General features: G+C 45.4%; 1 protein-coding gene across 5 annotated transcripts in view; it reads left to right on the forward strand.

The window, feature by feature from the left end:
* PDE4B (phosphodiesterase 4B) overlaps nucleotides 1-21232 on the forward strand; it is a 182559-nt gene extending 161327 nt beyond the window's left edge. For all 5 annotated transcript variants that reach the window (XM_035564385.2, XM_035564387.2, XM_050712209.1 and 2 more), the window contains 9 exons: nucleotides 8840-8933; nucleotides 12393-12571; nucleotides 13158-13256; nucleotides 13390-13554; nucleotides 13966-14065; nucleotides 14758-14912; nucleotides 15006-15128; nucleotides 16203-16385; nucleotides 19173-21232. In XM_035564385.2, the coding sequence (XP_035420278.1) occupies nucleotides 8840-8933; nucleotides 12393-12571; nucleotides 13158-13256; nucleotides 13390-13554; nucleotides 13966-14065; nucleotides 14758-14912; nucleotides 15006-15128; nucleotides 16203-16385; nucleotides 19173-19538 (1464 nt within the window). In that variant the 3' untranslated portion in view covers nucleotides 19539-21232. The remainder of the gene's footprint in view (nucleotides 1-8839; nucleotides 8934-12392; nucleotides 12572-13157; nucleotides 13257-13389; nucleotides 13555-13965; nucleotides 14066-14757; nucleotides 14913-15005; nucleotides 15129-16202; nucleotides 16386-19172) is intronic.
* Nucleotides 21233-21479: the final 247 nt, after the last annotated feature.

Below are 21479 nucleotides of genomic sequence, written 5' to 3' on the forward strand. Positions count from 1 at the left end.
TTGCCTATCTCTCTGTGAGAAGGATTTTTCATTTGAATATATTTACATTAATTAGTGCCTTTCGTATGGTTTTGATGCCTGCACTGGGCTCAGTTTCATTTTGGCACCAAAACTGGGGGGAGATCCTGCCTTGTAGGGTGGCGTACGCCGTTCGCCAGGTCCGCAGACCTCTGTGTCCTGCGCTTCCCGAAGCAGACTTCTGTTGATTAAAAGCTGCCAGAGTTTCGCATCCCTGCAAGCATCTTTGAGAAGTCGTTTCAGGGCACCAGGTTATTTGAATTTTCCAAAGCCTGTTCTCCTACTCAGGTAAAACCCCTGCCGGATTTGCCTAAACGAGGACTGCGGAGCCTGACTCAAATTTAAATTAAATTTAAATTGCTGCTTCATACGATTAACAAAATCCCGCTTTTAATTGCATTGCTCTCTTGTTAAACGATAAGCACACCTCCCCCTCTCTGTTGTCGAAGGCCAGGGAGGCAATCCAGGTGCTCAGCGCCCTCCTGCCCTACGTCCCCAGGCGGTGGGCAGGACGTGGGGTGCCCCCCTGGGTGCCGGGGACCCCTCAGGTTCCAGGGATGCGCTGCCGGCTCTGCTGCTGCCTGGCACGGGCGGAGGAGCCGGGGAGGTGCTCTGGTTTGTGGGCTCTTTTTACGAAGTTGTTTGGCTTCCTTTGGCACTTGAGGCTTCGTCAGTGTGGTTTGCATGGGTGGGACTGACAAAAGATTTTGGTCTGAGATCTGCAGCCTGCTGGAGCGTTATCTGCTCTCACAGCCGCAGATGTTGTCAGCTGCATCAGGGCTTTCTTTAATCAAGTTTTTATGTCAACAAACAAACTGCTGCAGTTTTTAATTTTGCTGTTGCTTCCTAGCCCCTAGCCTTCAGCTCAGGCCGGTGCTCATCGGCTCTTGCTTCCTCAATTTTCTCGTGCACTTAACGCACAACAAACATTTTTTCAGCTGGTAAAACTCTGTAAAAACAATTTTGCAGAACCAGTGTTTTCGCTTGTTCCTGCTTTTATTGACGGGCCTCTTGTTAGGCTGAAGAATAAAACCGGAGCGGGACTGACAGCCTGGTGCTAGGGCTCACCAGGCTGGCGCTGGGCTCGGGACCTGCCCCTCGCCTGTGACCTGGTGCTGGAGCAGCCCTGTCCCCGTCCCCTGGAGCGCGTGCTGTTTTCCAGGTAAAGGGCTCCGGTGCCAAGCGTTTTTGGGGTACTGGGGAGGACATTGATACCAAATACGATTCTGTCAACGCACCAAACGTTAACCCAAAACGAGGGCTGTTGGTACAAAGAGGGTACGGAGAGCCCGGGGTACACCGGGACCTGAATTCATCGGCAGGAGATCCCGCGGGCTGCCCGGCCGGAGGAGGCTGGGAGCAGATGTGGCCCCGCAGGGCACGGCGCGCATTTCTCAGCGTGCCAACAAAAACTGGGGCGGGCACACCTTGTAAACACATGACAAATTCATTTTCAGGAAAATAAGCAGGGTGGTTTCTCCGTGACCTTGCCGATCCCCCTGCATCAGGTGGAGGGGTTTTTTCTTCTGGCTCACCATTTCCCAGCAAGTGAGTAACGTGCCCCGAGCCTGCTTTTAAATGAGGAAATTCGGAATCGCTTCTACGCAGGGCTAAATGCACAGCGCCTGCCTGGTGCAGGACCGTGTGGGGAGTTTTTCCTTTCCGGCATTTTAATTCAATTTGCATATTTCAAGTCTCATTTATCTGGAAATGAGCTGGAAACGTACCGGTGATAACACTGGTGCTTCAGGTTCCATTTCATCACTTTTTAAGTGCTGCGTTGCATAAATGCATACCACCCAAGGGAGGTTTCAGATGAAATGCTAAACTTTACGGGTAAAATCTGAATATTATGCCGTCTACATCAGATATATGTTATTGCTTTCATGAGCAGCCACATGCTGATTTATGGCAGCGTGCTATTTATTTATCAACATTTACATTGTGGATTTTTAAATTATTCTAATAACACAAAGCCAACAAGTTGGTCATGACGTTTTTCCTTTAAAGTCTTCCTTTGAACACATATATAAATCAACTCTCCTTTGATGTGAAATTGGAGATTTCATAACCGTGTGTTTACTTTTTGGTTTAAAAAATAAGCTGAAGGGAAAACAGAAAACAAAAACCAAATAGTACTTTGTATCTCATTAGAAATAGTTTCTAGCACATTAAAAACTATATTGTTTTAGGAAACAAGAACTAGAAAGAGTTGCAAAAGCATTTGATTTTTTTAATGACTGGCTGTTGACTGCAACCATTCCACTTTTCTTCAGGCACTGAAATATGTCTGAAAACCTTCTCCTGTAGTATTGATTTAATGTGAAATTAGGCTTCTTTTTTTCTTTAAACATTATATTTAAATGCGCCTTCCCGACGTCTGTTGTGCGAGTGCTTGAAGAGGAAAACTGATAGAAATTGTGGAGTAACAAGGGCAGCTGCAGGCCAGTTTGGCGATCCTTCTTGTAAGGGAGGCGATGTCGGGAAAGCACAGCCAAATGGTCGGGTTGCTCCTCCAATAAATTAAAGAACTTTAACTCTTTTGGCTTGCAAACTTTTAAAGAAAACAAAAGAAAAACCTCAGCCCTACAAAATCAACAGGCTTCCCAAATGTGCTTTGGTGAAAAGCAGAACGGTGACAAATTGCTTCTGGGTGGCGACCAGGTGCTGGGCTGCAGAGACCTTTTTTTGGCAGCCTGTTTGAGTAAGGACCAGTACTGGACAAGGTGCATCAACGCCAGGAAGAGAGGTATTTAAAACGTTTCTCCCAGCTCCTCCGGCGCTGGTGATGCGATTACTCTGATTTTTTTAAATCTGCAGTAGCACATCTGTGTCGCATCCATTCTCTTAGCGCGACCAGAGATCCGGACAAAAGCATTACGCACTCGCCGCTTGACCTGGTAGTCGTTTGCATGCATGAGTAATTTCCCTCCTGCGTGTAAATAATTTCCGTCTTGATTCCCATCGCCGTCCCGTCCCGGGGCAGGTAGGTGTCAGCTGTTCCTCCCCAGCTCCCGGGGCCGGCCGGCCCGCCATTCCCAGGAGAGGTGCTGCTAACACGAGTGGAGTTACACCGAGATTTAATTGTGCCTCCAGAACTGAAGTGATTTACCAGGGCAATTAAACCGAGAAGGATTAAGCCCGGCTGCATTTGCGTAGAAATCAAAGGCGAAAGTTGCCCTTGTACCACAAATCCCTTTGTTCTAAGGATTTCCAAGCGCAGTGGAAGAGCGAGGGATGTAATATTTGCGTCAGAAGGGTGGGTCACCGGGAACAGAGTTTATAAACATTTTTACACGCTGGAGATCTGCAACGAGATTCCCCCATCAAAGTGCGGGGTGGGACCCCACTCTCCATAGGTATTCCAGGCTGGAGCCCCACAGCATCTTAGCAGCTCTTTTATCTTGCAATTGCCCTCAGCTCCTGCAAATGACTCAAACTTTTTCAGGCAGCCTGTTTGAATAAGGACTCGTGGCCTCAGGGAACCTCAGCTGGTATACATTGACTTCAAAGGATTTGCATCAGCAGCAGATACATCCTCCTGTCTTTATGCTGTCTGTAAGGCACCAGGAACACCTCTGATGCTGTGCTCCAAGGGGCAATAGGAACAGGAATGACAACGGGACTATTGCCGGAGCTGGCTTTGGGCTGGAAAGGCCAAGAACTGTATGTACATCTGCGTAGCTCTCTGATGAACCTTCTCGGGAAAGGAAGAGTTATTTCTTCCCTAAAAAACTAGAAAAGTAGGATTTACCACACTGATGCATGAGGAGGATCTCCCGGCTTGTGGCTGGATGCTGCCCTGAACGCCCCGTGCCACACGCATGGAGAAGGAGTGCGGCCAGTGCGGCGTGCTCAGGCTCCTGGGTCTGGCACATCCCATCACAGGCAGGGCCACTTCTCTTCCTTTGCATGAAAACGAAGGCAAACAAGCTTTGCCTGCAGAGCTTTCGGTGGGATGGGTGAGAGGGGCTGTACCAGCTCGCCATAAGGTTGTGGGAGCTGTCGTGCACTCGGTGGCAATGCCACCACCTTGTCACCGCGCTTCTGCTGGGTGGGCACGTCCTCGCCACAGAACCTGGTGCTGGGGCAGGTGCTCAGCCTCTCCCTGCAGCTGGAGGGGCTAGCCCCATCCTGAAAACGCCCCTACCGAGGACGTGGACCGAGAGGGTGCGACGTCAGGAGTGAGGAGGGGAACCGTGAGCTGAGTTCCTGAGCGGTAATCAAGGAAATTCCCACATGCACGCAGAGTTGGAAGGCTGGAAAGAAACTGTGACTCCCTCTACCAGAGAATACATGAAAAATTAATCAAAGAATGATTCAATTTCTGGGAGGCTTAATTTGGTTCAGATGACTTCTCCAGTTACTTCAGAGCATGCGAAACAGGAAGGCTCCCCCCACTGTGATGTCTTTTTCTCACACGATCCTCCAGATGGTTTTAGACTTCTGTTACTTGATTAGGAGGTCAGGTGTGCTGCCGTGTGTGCTTCCTTATTGCAAATTTCAGGTTGGGTTTCATTTCATTCACAGGATTTGCACTCTTTTCATCAGCTCTACGTGTTGATTGCAGTGGTCGGAGTTGGGGTAGAGGGAAGGGAGCCCCAGGACAATTCCCAATTCTGCCTCTTGCTTCTTTTGCACGGGAAGCAGCCCTTGAACCCCTGCACGCAGCCATTCATGTGCCTCTTCCGCATGCCTCAGCTCCCGTCAGTACGGCAAGGTTATCGGGGCCTCTTTCCTTTGTAAAAGGCACTGAGATGATTGTTAATTATGAAAATAACAGCGCACGTGCACTCTTGCTGATATGCGTTGCTGTAATTGCCGAGCTGAGTTCTGCAGCTACGCACGAGCTCTCTAAAGCACACAGCCTGCTCTCCCCAAAGAAGCAACACTTCTGTTTGCTTAATGGCAAAGCAGTTGGTATTTTCTCAGTGCTAGCATGCAATCTGTTTGTTTTACCCTTCGCTGTCAAATCGATTTAACGAAGGAATCGTTACCGAGGTTTGCACATGACATCACGCATTGATCTGTGCGGAGAGGGAGCAGCATGCTTTCTCCCCGCGGGTGCCGCAGGCAAATGGCAAAGCAGCTCGGAGGAAACAGCACCGCTCCAGAGCATCCTGATGTGGAAGGAAGCTAAGGAAAAAACCCCAATCCCCCCACCAGCAGTGAACACATTGGGATTGCCATGCGAACCATCAGCGTGCCTTGTTCCATACCAAGATGAGGTTTTTTTTAAGTGTGTCGTGTTATTAAGGAAATCCCCCTTAGGTGCCCGCATCATCCAGATGGTAAATTCCGGTAGAAGGTACAAAGCACGGGGGTACTCTCGTGCACATACCTGGCACTGTGGGTGTCTCGGCTGGGTTTGGCAATGACAGACTTTCCAGCCGTGCTGTAATACCGCCGTCTGTGTTTGTAAAAGGTTGCCGATTAAAAGTCTGGAAAAGTGAGCAAGATTAAGGCTGTTGGAAGAGATGAAGGGGACAGACTTCTGGTTAAAGATCAGATATGAGGGTACAAAGGTCTTTTATCTGTCCTCATCTCTGCTGCGGATGGCTTGTGTGACCTTGCAGAGGCCATTTAATTGCTTTGTGCCTCTGTGAAAGGCAAGAGCTACCCTTTGTACTTTATTAAGCCAGATGTGAGGTAAGGGCGCTTTTTTTCAAATGTTTGCCCACCACTTGGCATTATTTGTCTGAAAGGGGCGATTGTTTGTGTAGAAACCCCAACTGATGTAACTTTACTTAAAAGTTGTTTGTGTGATCATCTGATTATGGTGTTTTTCTTGTAAAGATAAAGGCCTCAATCCAGAGAAATATTTTGGCACGTGCTTCACTGTAGGTCTGTGGGAGGGTTCACATGCTGCTGGCATGGTGCTTGTGACCCACGAAAATACGTCACTTTGAGGAACGATAGGGTCAGAGCTCTCATCTCATCCCAGAGGCTTTCTCCCGCTCCGTTTGCAGTCCTTTTGCCACTAGTTTTCTAAGTTTTTCATCACTAAGGTTTCTCAGCTGTCTGCCTCTGAGCCTCGTCAGCTCGAGGGGGAGAAAGAGGTGGCTTCACAGCTCCTTTAGCTCTGGTCTTGTCACGGAGAAGGTGCTTGTCACTGGTACGCGGGGCATGGAGGCTGGGATCCGGGTTAGTGACGGTAGCTGCAAGGCCCGAGCCTGGTTTGTGTGCGAGGGGGAGATCTGGGGAGGTAGCGGGCGTTAGAAGGAGCTTTTCTGTTCAGAAGGAGAGTGAGGGAAGTGTGTCATGAGCACGGACAGCACCATGACTTGGTGTTGTCCCCCAGCTCGACTTCCTGCTGCCCGCAGCAGCCCGGCCTGCTACGGCTGTGGCTGCAGCTGTGGAGCCCCAGTGCGGGGCCTGGGGCAGGCCTCTCCCAGCCTTCCCCCAGTGTTTCCAGCATGGTTCAAACTCCTTTATCATTATTACCGAGGTGAGCGTGTGGCCGAAACCCAAACGCCCCATCCGGCCGGTGCTGAGCAGCGGCTGGAGCATCCCTGGGCAGGGGGCTTTGGGCCCAGCGTGGCGCTCAGGGAGGGCAGCCTGCGGGCCGGGCCTTCTGCCTTTGGTGGCAAGGTTAGCGTGGAGGAGCACAGCTCGGGAGCCACGGAGCGCCCTTCTGCGAGCAGTGGGCGAGGAGTCCGCGTAGGTGCTGGCATTCGTCAGAATCGCCCCGAGGCGCTGTGGCTCCGCTTTTAAAGTCAAAGTGAGAAACGGCACCGAAAGCAGCTGCAGCTCCGCGTGGGGCAGTGCTGGGGTTCGTGGGGCGATGCTCCGCGGGGTGCCCAGGGAGCTGCGGGCTCTGCACCTCACTGCACCCAGAGCCCTGTGGCCAGGGCTGCCCTGCAGCATGCCAGGGAGCCTCGTGACGTCGCGCGGAGCACCACTGATAGCGTTTAATCAAAGCAGCCTGAGAAAGGAAATAATTCAAGACGAAGGATTGCCCTTCTGTTTCGGGAGCCCCAGCCGTGCGGTGTGGCGTGTTGCAGGCACCAAGGTCGCCCGAAGGCAGCGCGGGCGCTTCCCCACAGGGGTGATTCCTCACTGCGATCGCTGCCACGCACACCAAAATGCGCTTTGCTGCTGGTTTGAGGCTAAAAGGGCAGCTGCAGCTTGCTAATAAAGTGATTGTATTTCGGCTTAACGTAACAATGAAAGTAGCGAGTAAACCTCCGAATTCGGGCTGTGCCTATATCCTAGCGAGAAAGAAAGAATTTATTAAAATCCTGCATTGAGACTGCAGGCTGACATCACAGATGTAAGGTTATTGCTAGTTTAGCCTTCTTTGTTGAAAGATATTCCCTGTTGTAAAGGTGCATTTTCCTACATTGCTGCGTTTTGCCCTCTACCGTATGGGGAAAAAAGATAGCGATCCCAGTGAAAATGTGAAAAATCGTGGTCTCAACAATCCATCTGAATACTTGCCTTGAAAATCCTCAGCCTCTGTCATGAAGAGGATTTTTTAAAAAAGCATAACCAGAGAAGAGAGGGCTGCCTACTTTGACTTATTTAAATATGCACAGAGCTTCCTCCATTTTAATCTTCCTTATAAAAAGATGGCTGTGTTACTAAAGCTGGCAGCCCCTCAGAAACCAGCATCATTTTTTTTGTCAGCCGGTTCAGCTGAGCAAGGCTAATGTGGAGTGGGGACCCCCTTCAGCCAACTAAGCAACCAGGACGATTCATAATTCATAAGTGCTCGAAGCCATCTCGCTGAATACATTTGGATTAGTTCTTGTTTCTTCGTGCAATCCCTGATTTCATTATTCTCTCCTGCTAGCAAATAACACCCACGTTCAGCCCTCTGCAAAGATGCTGTGCCAAGGCTGGCTTTGTCTGGGATTAGCGACTGCCGGGCTTTTGGGGATCTCTGGGCTTGATGAATGCTGATTTTTTTTACTGACTGGGAAACCGGGGTGTCCTTGTGCTTGTGGAGCTCTCCTGTCTTGCCGGCGATTTCTGCATAAGGATCTGTGGACTGTGGTGTGGAGTTTTCCAAAATGCCTGAAGCAAACTATTTGTTATCTGTATCTTGGGGTTATATTAAGGTGGGTTAAATCCGGAAGGATCACAAATGCCTGTTTTTTGTGCTGTATTTCTAGGCTAGAACCCCTAACAGGAGAACATGCACGTTAACTGGTTATTTTTGTGTACTGTATGGCATGAGATAAACGTGTGCACGGTGCATGCAGCATACATGTATGTGAATTATTTTTCCCCTTTGGGAATTCACTTTTGTGGGATAAAATGATACTGCAATGAAAATGTGTGATTAGAAAATTAAGAGGATCGTATCTTGTATATCTGGGTGAACAAATGCTTAAATCCTATGTTTTACTGCAATGATCCAAGCAGATCTTCAGATTTATGGCATATTTGCTCCTCTGTTATGTTTTGAGCATATGCAGTTGTATTTTGCTTGCATATTTCAAAATGGAGCAAACTTATATAATGAAACTGAGAACAAAAGAAGGTTGCAGGATGTGGAAATAAAAACCAATATGGGACTTCGATCTTTCAGGGAGATTACCTGAAACGTCTTCTCATTTATGACAGTGAAAATTAATATCTGCCTTTGCAGGAAATGCATTTTGCAGTGTAGTATGCTGAAAAGAAATATCTAGTCATGGTGGTTCTGAGAAGGACCTAAATCAAACCATATGTCACTGATTCTGTTCCAAATATCTCCACAATTTTGTTTTTAACATCTTGTTTGTGCGTTGCTTGTAATAGAGTTAAAGCTGTATTAATTCAGACCAGTGTTCAGAAAAATACCATCTTTGTGTGTGTGCTTCTCCCCTGCCAGTTCAAGAGAATGCTGAACCGCGAGCTGACACACCTCTCCGAGATGAGCCGCTCCGGCAACCAGGTGTCTGAGTACATTTCCAACACTTTCCTGGGTAAGGCGTTGCATCCCGAGCTTTCAGATGACTCAAAGATAACAATTAATGGCAGCCTAATACCCACCAGTCTATACTTGTGCCCAATTTCTGAGTGGTGCTTTGAGGCAGAGCGTTATTAAAACGTTTTGATTTTTCACTTTCAAGATGGATATGGGGAGGAAAGCAGTATAATGTTTGAATAATGTTATCCACAGAGGAATTCCCTTTCCAAATCGAAAGATTTTTCTGTTCAGGTTGAGTTAAGCTATTGTCAGCTGAATTGTGCAATATTTGATTTTTGTGTTGACCTTATGTAAAGGACAAAGTCACACAAGCCCAACTGCATACTCTCCTCTTTGCTCCTTCTGCCTCATAAAACTGCATTTTCCCCCTGCAGAGTCAGGGGTTCAGACAAGCAAGTCCAGCCCAGACATTTTTAATATTACTCTGTGTTTATTTGCTCATTTTGCACTGGAAGTCAAAAATATTTGTAAAAAAAAAAAGTATTTTGCATGTCATTAGTTTTGTTGGAGCTCATATGACTACCAACACGAATTTAAGTGGTTTGAGAATTGGATCCTCTGTGCTTACAAAATACATCTTTTACAACAAGTACAGTTTGCTGTGATTTCAAACAGCTCTAGAATTTGTGATCGTTTGCTTATAAAAAGAACCCTCATCCATATATGTCTGAGCTGAGTGTGTGTGGTGTGCTGGAGCTCACGGGGGACTCATGCCCTGCGGTTAAGATGGCCCAGAATGCATTCACTGTATGACACACAATTATTTCCATTAAGGGATTTTAAAGTGATTTCAATAGCCAGTTGCAACTGGAACTACTGTGTGCATTTAGGACACATCACATCATTAATAATCCATGTAAAAGTCTGTAGTTGCTTTGTGGGAATCCGCTGGTCCTCTCTTATCACTCAGCTTAATCGTGACATCCAGAACATGAATTAATACAGGGGATAAAAGCAAGACTGCCTCGCTGCCAGCCAGCAGGCCACTTCTGCAGCTGGAGAGCCTGGAGCGTGCACAGCTTACTGGGGATCATGACCACCCTGGCATTTTCAGGGAGTTTGTTGTGCATCAGCACTTCCAGTAGGCGCACATCTTTGGAGGAGGATGCGCTGCAGCAGAAATACCCCGTGTATTCGTGATGCTGGGTATGCAAGTAATACACAGCATTCTTGTTAGTGTGGACTGAATGCAATACTAGTAAACCCCACGTACACCCAGGTTAGTGTAGTCTGCATCTCAGCAGGGGCTAAGGAGCTCGAGCCGCTGCCGCTGCTGCTGTGGCTGTATTATTCCCTGTGCTCAGGCTAGGTCAGGGAACTGCATTTCCCTTCATGTCTTGTTTATTCCTGTCCTGCTTATTCTCACATATTCCATGGTGGTGACGTACTTGCTGTTTGGTGGCAGTGTAAGGGCCACTCAGCCACTCGGGGCTTTGTTAACGCCGAGTGGTACAACCTCTCCGCATTGGGCCAGATCCCACCTTGATTGCTTGTGTTAGAAAGAAATGAATAAAGCTTTTAAAAGGACCTTAAAGCTCCTTTGGGAAGTTGTGCTGTACCTTTTTTATGAATTTGCTTTTTTTCATAAAACTTGGCTTAAAATTTTAATGAATGCACAAAATAACAAGAGTCTAAAACTGAGGAAGTTGAACCAAAATGAAGGAATATGTGGGTAGAATAGAACAGACTTATCATTTAACTCCAAATGGTGTTCATAAGATGGGGATAGCTTATAGATAACTAAAACCAGATCGAATAACTTCATTTGGTCTATTGCCTTTATTAAATGAGCTGAGGAATACCCCAATAAAGCCATGTCCTCTGCCAGTGGGGCCAGTCCTGCTGTCATCATTTGGTCAGTAAGAGTAAGGACACCAACCTTAGGTCTGTATCGAGGCCAAAGATTGAAAATGGTGGGTTTGTCCTTGGCCCCATCATGTAAATGGGAACGAGCACAATAAACTTTTATCACCTGCCCTTTCCTACAGCAGCAAGGGGTATTGAGGTGCCGTGGTTCCTGGCACTGCTGCAGGGACACCCTCTTAGCCAAGCGGCTTGCTCAGAAGCTCGAAGCAGTCCCCAGCCCCCTGCAAGCCTGCAGGCAGCAGCGTTAACCAAGCAGAGTCCTGCCAGCAGCAGTAGTCCTGGTGCTCTCAGCCCCCACGTTCAACATTTTGACTTCCAAAGACCGCGGGCATTGTAGAAAGGTCTTGTGTGCCTGTTGTCCCCAAGTCATGGATGGGGACGCTGCTGCGAGCAGTGCGATGGGGTCACAAATAAGATCTGCAGAAGCAGTAACATCTCAGTGAAAGGACGAGAGTCAAAGTGGGCAGGAGCCTCTGTATAATAATGCTTAAGGCACAGGAATCCACATGTGCCCTCTGATAGGCATTGAAAGCAATGAACGTGATTTGTTAGTCAACTATGAAGCATTATGAAAACACCAATTAAAGGTTTAAAATTAATTACCATATTTTCATAAGTGCCACTTTGTGCTGTACGTTGAATAGCAATATACACTGTGTAGCTATATTGTCTTTCTCTGAGGATTTTGCCTATTTTGTGTTCCTCAGATTCTCCACTGCACTACTCCTCAGGCTGTTAGATATATTGAAAGGATCTTTTCCCAGAATTCACCAAGTTTGTGAAGCTCACGGTTTAATGAATTAGAGATTTCTGTTCAAGAATCTCCATTTTACACTGCCTTAGCATTAGTCATTGCTAAGGAGATTATATATAGGAAAGTCCTTCTGTTGTTCAGCAAAGGCACACAAGGGAAACACCCATTGATGTCAGCTTGACTGTTGCTGTGAATAATGGCTTCCTTCTTAATTGCAGCGTTGCAGACACACTGGTAGTTCTTATTTCAGAGATTTTTAATTAAGCTAAGGCAAAAGTAACTAATGCTTGGATGCCTAGTCCCTCCTGAGGTCCTCAGATCTGCAAAGGTGCAGAGATTATAGTAGGCTATTTTAAAAGTTCACGAAAAAATGGCTAGTATGAAAGTCATGAGCCACTGTATCTCCATTTTAATGCAGCAAATGGAGTGGTTTTGAAGGCAGTAACTAGCGTATGTGGATAGATTTATCTATCAAACACATCTCCCCAGCCAAGTTTGTGCCCCACTGCGAACCTACTTAATGCACACTAATATTGCTATTATCTCTAAGCGTACTTGACAGTAGGGATGTACCCTGCACTTTGTATGTTATTCTACACATTTTTAGTAGAAAGAATTGTTGTAGAGGGCAAACCTTTAATAAATAAGTGCCACCAATTTATTATTGGGTTGTTGTTTTAGGAGCAGGGGGTATGGGCCCTAATATGCGTCAACTGGGTAATACTTAATCATATTTAATGATCGAAGGTAAGGGTTGACTTTAAGGAGTGTGATGGGTGCTCACACTCTGTTTCTGCAAATGGCATTGATTCATTTCACCTTTATTTGTTACAGACAAGCAGAATGATGTGGAGATTCCTTCTCCCACACAGAAAGACAGAGAAAAGAAGAAAAAACAGCAGCTCATGACACAGATCAGTGGAGTGAAAAAATTAATGCATAGTTCAAGCTTAAATAATACCAGCATTTCACGATTTGGTGTGAAAACAGAAAAGGAAGACCATCTGGCCAAGGTATGACAGATCCTTACGGTTCTGGGAGAGTCAGTATGATCTCAAAGCAGGGGTTGGATTGGCTGAATTGACTGCCCCTAGGTAAAATTGGAACCAGTATCCCCTAAGTGATATGGCCGCTACAGATGTTGTAATTTATGGGACCAGACCCTAACAGCATATTCCCAGGTTGACAAATTCTTTGAAAATGTCACTAAAATAATCAGAAACTGTGATGAAGGCTGAGTAGAGTAATTATCAAACACAGGAACATAAAGCAACACTATGTGCAACAAACTGGCTACGAGGCCTTTGTCTCCATCAGGTGCCTTGCTTCTTGCTACCTGGGAACAACCATCACAAATAATTCCCCTGGTGCAGGGAAATGTGGTCTCCCTGTACAAGTGCTTTGACATCAGCACTTCACAGTCACTCTGTGTTCATGTACTTCAATAATTACGTGTGCTCATGCACTTACTTGATTACCACAATTAGGGTTGAATTCTCTGTGTAAACTTTTGGAACATGCAAAAGCCTCAGTGAAAGTGATAAATGCAGAAATGTCTTGAGAAATATTTTAATTGTTCTCCTTCTGTCTTTTCAAAAGGAACTGGAAGATCTGAATAAATGGGGTCTCAACATATTTAATGTTGCCAGGTACTCCCACAACAGGCCGCTCACCTGCATTATGTATGCTATATTTCAGGTTTGTGGTTTTCTGATCACATTTGCTATTCTTTTACGACGCTGTTTTAGTTTCTAATTGCTTTCTGCTATGTTGCCTTCCACAATATGACATCCTTATTTGATACATACATCTGTACTTATTTATTATACAGGAGCGAGATCTACTAAAAACATTCAAGATCTCATCAGACACTTTTGTAACGTACATGATGACTCTAGAAGACCACTACCATTCGGATGTAGCTTACCACAACAGCCTACATGCTGCTGATGTTGCCCAGTCCACCCATGTTCTTCTCTCCACCCCTGCACTGGATGTGAGTGACCTAGTTTGAGCAAAGTGGTCTGTGTCGGGCAATTGTCATATTTTAACGTGGGATGTTTTGAATGGTAGATTAAAACCAGCACACTGCTTATATGAACACAGAAGAACCTTAAACTGAGTTAATCACTGATGGCACTTAGACTTGAAAAAAAAATGCAGTGGGCTGCCTGTTCTTCTGAGGGCTCAGTTTACTACCAGAGAAGAAAACATAAAGAAATTTCAGCAGCAGCTTTATTTGTAATCTCTGTTTCATCTTAAAGGGCACGTGCTGCATGTAGACCTTTCTTCTGAGTAAATGCCTTGTAATTCAGAAAGAACAATTTGTTTCTCTACATCAGCATCCCAAACTGTTGAGCAAGAAAACATAGGGACTTTTCTGACAAATTTCTGTTTTCCTTCCTAGGCTGTCTTCACTGATTTGGAAATCCTTGCTGCAATTTTTGCAGCTGCAATTCATGATGTGGATCACCCTGGTGTCTCCAATCAGTTTCTTATTAATACAAGTGAGTTTTATTTCAAGTACAATTATAACTTCATCTGCAAACTTGGAGTACATTTTCCATTACAGCGAGGTCACAAATTATGACTTTCAGACTGTGTTGCTTTCTCAACATATTGTGCAGTAAACTAGTCCTACATTTTGAAATGGAGCAGTAATTAAAATTAAATTCCTATCAAAACAAGGGAAGCTATTGTAGTGCAATTTGCAAAGTGGCCTTGAATCTTGTGGTTATTACTTGATAAGGCATAATAAATCTTCCCATCCTGAGTGCAAATTTTATCGTTAATATAAGGTTAATAATGCTGTTGCTATTGACAACAATAAAGCCTAAATATTGTGGTTCATATTGTATTCTGCAACAGGCTAAGCATGTATTTTGATTCCAAAATATGTGTATTGTTCTTTTTTGGAAAGTGCGTTTGCAGGATTCATGCTTTCTGTTGTCAGTGGTTCTGAAGCCTGTAACTAAGTCAACCAAATACTATTTTGTTCATTAGAACTGAGCAAAGGGCTGTTTATGGTATTTACATATGTGCTTAGATTAGAAAACTGTGTGCTCTTGGCACATGTGAAACAAAAAAAGAAAACTTTCCCGATTTATTGCATATGGATAAACAATTCAGTGCCCAGTGTTTGCTGTTTGAAGTCACGCATTTCTCATACTGGAGTCACGTATTTATGTTGCTCTGCTAGATTCTGAACTAGCCCTGATGTACAACGACGAATCCGTCTTGGAGAACCACCATCTTGCTGTGGGTTTCAAACTGCTTCAAGAAGAGCACTGTGACATCTTCCAGAACCTGACCAAGAAACAGCGTCAGACTCTCAGGAAGATGGTGATTGACATGGTATGACCTATGCTCACGCTGCTACCCTTAAACATAATACTGGCTTCTTTGTATGGCTGCCCTTGCTGAGATCGCGTTTTCTCTTCGGTAAAGGTATTGGCAACAGATATGTCCAAGCATATGAGTCTGTTAGCTGATCTGAAGACCATGGTGGAAACCAAGAAAGTGACCAGTTCAGGAGTCCTCCTTCTGGATAACTACACAGATAGAATACAGGTAGGTCAGAGGACGTTCCTGTAGCATTTCGTGTATTTTGTTCGGTACTGAAGAAACCATGTTCCTGTTTTTGCTGTGGCTTCTCAGTAGGCTATATATAGTAAAGTTGCTGACCTAGATTTTCAGCAATCACGCAAGAACTGTAGATGTATTTTCTTCTGTTCTGCACCACAGAGACCAACAAGGTGGTACAAGGTGGTCTCCTGTCTTTCAGGTAGAAGGATTTACGTTTTTAACACTTAGAGCGTGCAACTGCAAGCATGCATGTCCTTCTGAGGTTAATCTGTAAGGCTCAGTTTTTGAGGGCTCTTGAATTTCTTTTCCACTTTCCCCCCATTTCTTTATCTTAACAAAGAAGTATAGCCAGATTGCTATAGCATTGCAAGATTGCAGGAATTTAATTTGTAACTCCATACCTAAAGCAACTCTTAAACTGGGTTAAAAATTATGTACACTCTGTTCTCTGTATAGTCTGATCCTTGATTTACAGAAATGACAACGCAGTACTGGTAGGGGGTTACGTAGTTAACACGTAGGACGAAGTACATCCTGATCCTCTCTCTACTTCGATGGCCAGCTTCTTAAGAACAGTCTCATAGGAAAACTGACCTTACATTTTTGTTTAAGACGGCTGCTGTTGAAACAGGTCACTCCATTGCTGTCTAAATCCTTGTAGCCACAGTTAGTCAGGCACATTTTTGTGTGTGTGGAAGGGATATTACTCATTTAATAAAGAAGGAGCGTTTAACCATATGAGAGCATGAAAATAAAGTTTGAATGGTGGGAAGCACCTGCATTCAAAAACAAACCTATATGATGTAATTAACATTGCCACCGCTGCACCCTCTGTAAGTACTGAGTTGTCTAAAAAACATATAGCACAGTTTACTTTTGGAGCAGACCATAGCAGCTAGTCACATATATGGAGATATTACAATGTTAATATTTTTATGGAATGTTGCATAATCAAAGAGTCTTGTGGTTAAATGTTCTGAATTAAGCAAGCAGATACAGCTTGAAGCCGTCCTCTTTTTCCATTTGATTTTACGAGTTTTCTTATTAATATAATTGCAGGTTCTCCGAAATATGGTACATTGTGCAGACTTGAGTAATCCCACAAAGTCTCTGGAGTTGTACCGGCAGTGGACAGACAGAATCATGGAGGAGTTCTTCCAGCAGGGAGACAAAGAACGAGAAAGAGGAATGGAAATCAGTCCAATGTGTGACAAACATACAGCGTCAGTGGAAAAATCACAGGTAATTGGCCTTGAGCTGCATTTTTGTATTGCCTAAGCTTGTATTTTTAAAGCAGAGACAAAAATTCATCTGCTTTCTCTAATACAATTAGGCAAACAGCCAGCTGTTCAGAGGGTTGGTTCTGATTGACCCTGACACGCAGCTGTGCCTGAAGCTCATATAGACTCACTAGGCTGTTCAGCCTCCTTTATGTACTCCTTGGCGTCTCCTCATTTCTAAATGCATGCTTATCTTGCCTTGTTTGTGTCCCAGTTTCCAGAGTGAGCTGGTTTCCTTTTGTTCCCCAGGCTGGAAGAGTGTGATTCTGATCTCCCCAGGTCTCTTCTGTCTTCACACCCTACAGCCTCCTTCTTAGCTCTTAATTAGCACCTCCTAAACCTACTGATATTGTACCCCACATTAGAAATTTATAGCAATGCCAGTCCCACTGAATGGCAGCGGTAGGAGTGTCCCCAAGCTGAGCTCCATTTCAGGACACGGAAAAAGTCGGAATGTTGGTTGTTTTTCAGCCTTGTGTAGAATAGTTTTGCACTTCTTGATTAGGCCAGTAAAGTTAGAGGCCTGATGGAGTCTCTGTGTTGTGAAGTCAAAGAATAGGTATTTAAATCACTACAAATCTTAAAAAGAATTTGGATATTTCTTTTTTTTTTTTTTTTGAGATTACCTGGCTCATTCCTAGTTCTGATTCATAGATTAGACGATATAAAGGTCAAATTTCTTCTGACCTGTGTAGCACAAGCCATAAAATTTCACCTGGCTGGTCTCTAGTGAAGCCAGTAATTTATGTTTGCCTAAACTTATTCCTGTCTTCATATAATGGTGTCTTGGTTGTTGTTTTTAAATGACTTGAGCAAGCCATCATCGAGGTTTTTCAGCTTGAATAAGTAACAAAATTGACGATAATTATTTCCAAATGTCCTCTTGGGCTAAGCCAAGTGGTTTCAAAATTATTCACTCAACCGCATGGTGATTTTGTTGGAAAAATCTGTCTTATTTGTTAACCTAACAAGAAGTGAATCCTTTGGCCAGGCTTGGCCAGAAAATGCCCATGTGCTCCACATATAAGCTCCAATTATTTTTTTTGTTTCACATGTGCACTTCATAGAGGTTTCAAGATGGCATTTTTGCTATGCAAAAAGAACAGGAATTGCACGAAATGGCTGCCATCAAAATACCAACGAGTGGCGGGGGTGGGAGGGAAGTGGCGTTTCCATCCTGGAGCGAAACAAAGAACCGATGGGCAGACAGTATGCAAGTATTGCAGGGCTCTGGATGTTCCCTCTTTACATCAAAATATTTTAAGATCAGCCTTCGGCCATCTGGCCAGCTATTCTGTGATATGGGATGTTTGTTTAAAGGAACAATGGCTTTGCTGCAAGGTTTGTAGCCGTAGGTCCTGCAGCCCTTGAGCGTTTTGGGTGGCGGTGAAGCCATCGGCCAACCGTACAGAATTTTTTTCACTTTAAAAGTGCTCCGGAACATGTGCTGCAGGAAATTTTCATCACCTTTTTGTTTAAGCTGCCTCAACAGTACGTTACAATTGAATGTTAATGGTTCTATTGACATCCTGTTGTGTCTGAAGGAGGCATGTGTGATTTCCAAAGCAAACATCTGCACGTTGAGTCTGGCCCCTTTGAGAGCCATTTTCCTGCTGCACAGAAATGTTGTCCAGCAGAGCGAGGAGAGAAGTGACACACGCTGCCAAGACGGAAGAATTTCAATCCTCTTTATGGCCATTCAGTTTTCTCCATCCTGGACGTACGTCCTCTTAGTCAGACAATTGAAAAATGATTTAGCTCAGAACTTACGCGCCAGCGGGCGGATGGACTGACGGACCCGGCCGCAAGCCTCACTGTTTCCACCACTGGCACGTCACTCCACGGGAGCCAAGCAGCAGTGGTCTGTCCACGTTAGTGCAGGAGGACTTCTTGTCAGGGTTAGTTACCCTGCTTTCTGCACTCTTTCCAAAATGAAGCAAAAGGAAGGGAAATCTCTACAAGGTTCATAGAGGTGGCTGTGTTGGCAGCGCAGAGGAAACGCGCTGAAGTGTTTAAAGATGCAGCACTACAAAAGAGTTCAGAACAGATGCAAACTGCACACTGTAGTAAAATACATCTAAAGGTCAAACTTAAGTCCATAAAAGCAGGGACATTCAGCATTAGGGCTGGTGCTCACCCTGAGAACACTGGCATTTTCACAACTGCCAGCCAAACGAAGCCCCTGGGGTGTGACTGCACGTTGCCATAAACACACCAACCTTGTCCGCGGTCCCCAGGAGCCCTGTGTGAGATACAGCACATTTTCTCGATTCACGGGGTGGGGACAACAGCTGTCTTAAAATGTCTCTGTGCACTGGCAGTTGGTAGGTGGCATTTCTGCAGGGACCTCAGTGGGACGTTCTGCCTTCAGAGCAGTAACTCGCCCTGCCTCCTGCACAGCAGCGGTTGATTCAGTGGTCAGGAAAAGACACCTACAAGGACATCCAAAATCATTCATGCAGCCAGGGATGGAAGTGGCAGCTTTATCGCTGAGTTTCCAGGTGGCTCCTGCTTTTCCTCAACCTTCCATACAAGTCTTGGTTTTGGACAAGAGGTCAACCTAGCCCCAGCTTTGGGGGTGCAGCTTTGGTAGGAGATGATTATGTCTGTGATCAGACTGTTCTGGGACGGGGAGCTTGCTCCCAGGCAGCTATTTTGCTTGTAAAAATCATGTATTACGGTCATCTTAACTCTTTAGACACCCATCTACTTCCCTTCCCTTAACTGTGCGTGTTCTTGTGTTTCTCAGGTTGGGTTCATCGACTACATCGTCCATCCGCTTTGGGAGACGTGGGCTGACCTGGTGCAGCCCGACGCCCAGGACATCCTGGACACGCTGGAGGACAACAGGAACTGGTACCAGAGCATGATACCTCAGAGCCCCTCTCCTCCGCTGGAGGAGCGGAGCAGGGACTGCCAGGGCCTGATGGAGAAGTTCCAGTTTGAACTGACCCTCGAGGAGGAGGATTCGGACGGACCTGAGAAGGAAGGAGAGGGCATCGGCTACTTCAGCAATACAAAGACACTCTGCATGGACGACCCAGGGGAAAAAGATTCACAGAGGGAGGCGAACATAGAAATTGTGACAGAAGACACATCTCCTGTTGACACATAATGTCCTGTACCTGTGTAAGTGGATTTTAAACACTTAATGAGCATGCGAGCAGTCTCGAGGGACTCGCCTGCAGCCTGGGTCTTAGGCCTGTGTCTAACATTGGCTAAAAGTTCTCCCCAGCTACTTGAGATTGGAGTCAGGGTTGGAGATCGTGTAGTGAATGATTGCTCAGGAAATTGCCAGATGATTTACATTGTGGTTTAAGCCTTGTCAGCTAAAAGCATCGTGTTGTCCTGGAGCTGGCTTGAATCGTAACTGAACAGTAAATGACACACAACTGAGAGATTTTATACTGTTAGTTTTGGAATTTATACCAGTTAGACTGATAGAAACTACTGATTAATAACTCTACGTATAAAACCTGTCCACCTGACCACCTGTCTGCAGACCTGTGTGCCTTCTTTGTAAACACTTTCATGTCTTTTCAAGAGTCTATTAAATACACGGAGTTTAGTATAAAGAGCAACACAAAGTGTTTCAAAATTGATGGATACTTTTTTGATTCTTCCTGTTACAAGAAGCAGTCTTCCTTTTTTCATGGGCAATACCTGTCACTTTATTGCAGTTAATCACTTTTACAGACTAAATAGAAAGGACACCCTCTGTTTTGCATTACTGCACCTCTAGTAGTCTTCTTACTACTCCAGACGGCCCATTTAGAGTCACTTCATGCCATCGTGCACCCTCTCCGTTGGCTTGCTAGAAATAACAGTATTTTTTCCTCAACTGGGTTTTCCTTTCGTTGTGCACAGGACAAAGGGTAGTTTGTTTTCATGGCACCGTGCAGTACATATATCAGTAAGCGTAATAAGGCAGTGTGTGACGCGCGCTCCCCCTCGGCAGCTCCTTGGCTCAGTGGAAGTTGCACGCTCAGATGTTTGTGTTTCTCTCGCCTGTTGTTCACGTTTCCTAGGTTTAGGTCCACCGTCCTCCTCCCGCACTGCCTTGAGCTCTAACACCTCCATTACTGTTTATAACAGTGTATTTATTACGTAATGTATATACTGTAATGTTTTGTAAGTTATTAATTTATATGAATTAACATTGCCTGTCGGCGGTGATGTTAATTGTGTAGAAAACTCGGAATAAGAGTTGCCTTTTTTTCTTGTAACCTTTTGTATTGCATAAAATACAAGAACCTGAACATAGCTGAAGAGACATACGCAACCCAGGAAGGGCATTTGGGTGGCAGCCGCCCGCGGGCTTCGTCCTCGCAGCGAGCGGGGGCGAGCCAGGCCCCAGGGGAGGGGAACTGGGGGGTCGTGGGCGCCGAAAGGCTGGAAGGGGAAAAGGAAAAGGAATCCCCCCGCCAGTGGGCTGGCTTTTAAATGTCACGTTCCAATTTCTGAACAACCCAATGTGAATTTCTATGACAAAAATGTGAACTGATGTAATAATTGTGCTGTGAAACTTCTTCTGACAAAGCTTGTTAGGCATCGTGAGCGGTGTCAATCTCAGTTTGTAAAATATGTTTCAAGCTTTTGGTCCAACTTGTGACTAACTAGTTAATGAAAATAGCACAGTTGTGCATGATCAATGGGTTTGTATGTCTGTTGAACACTGCATTGTTCCAGGTGGTTATTTTATTGTTTTCAAAAATTTCACACAATGTATGTTATAGTATTATATATTGTGTTCAGATGCATTCTTAAGAGATTTTTATATGAAGTGAATAAATGAAAGCATGACCCTGCCTTCGGCTCTCCTCGGCGTTGTTTTTTGTTGTTTAAGTAGGTCAGTTTGGGGAGTACCTAACAGCAGGCAAGGTACCTACGGTCGCTTTAGGCACAATAGGAAGCCGGCTGGCACGTGGTTATCGAGCAGCTCAGGGAGTAAAGGAAAAACGACCCCTCCTGTGGCTGAAATCCAAGCCACGCTCAGGGGCTTCCTGTGCTCGGGCTTATGAATGGTGACACAGCCAGAGGGCACGGCACGGCTCTC

Source organism: Cygnus atratus, chromosome 8 (assembly GCF_013377495.2).
Source record: "Cygnus atratus isolate AKBS03 ecotype Queensland, Australia chromosome 8, CAtr_DNAZoo_HiC_assembly, whole genome shotgun sequence".
Lineage (NCBI taxonomy): Eukaryota > Metazoa > Chordata > Aves > Anseriformes > Anatidae > Cygnus > Cygnus atratus.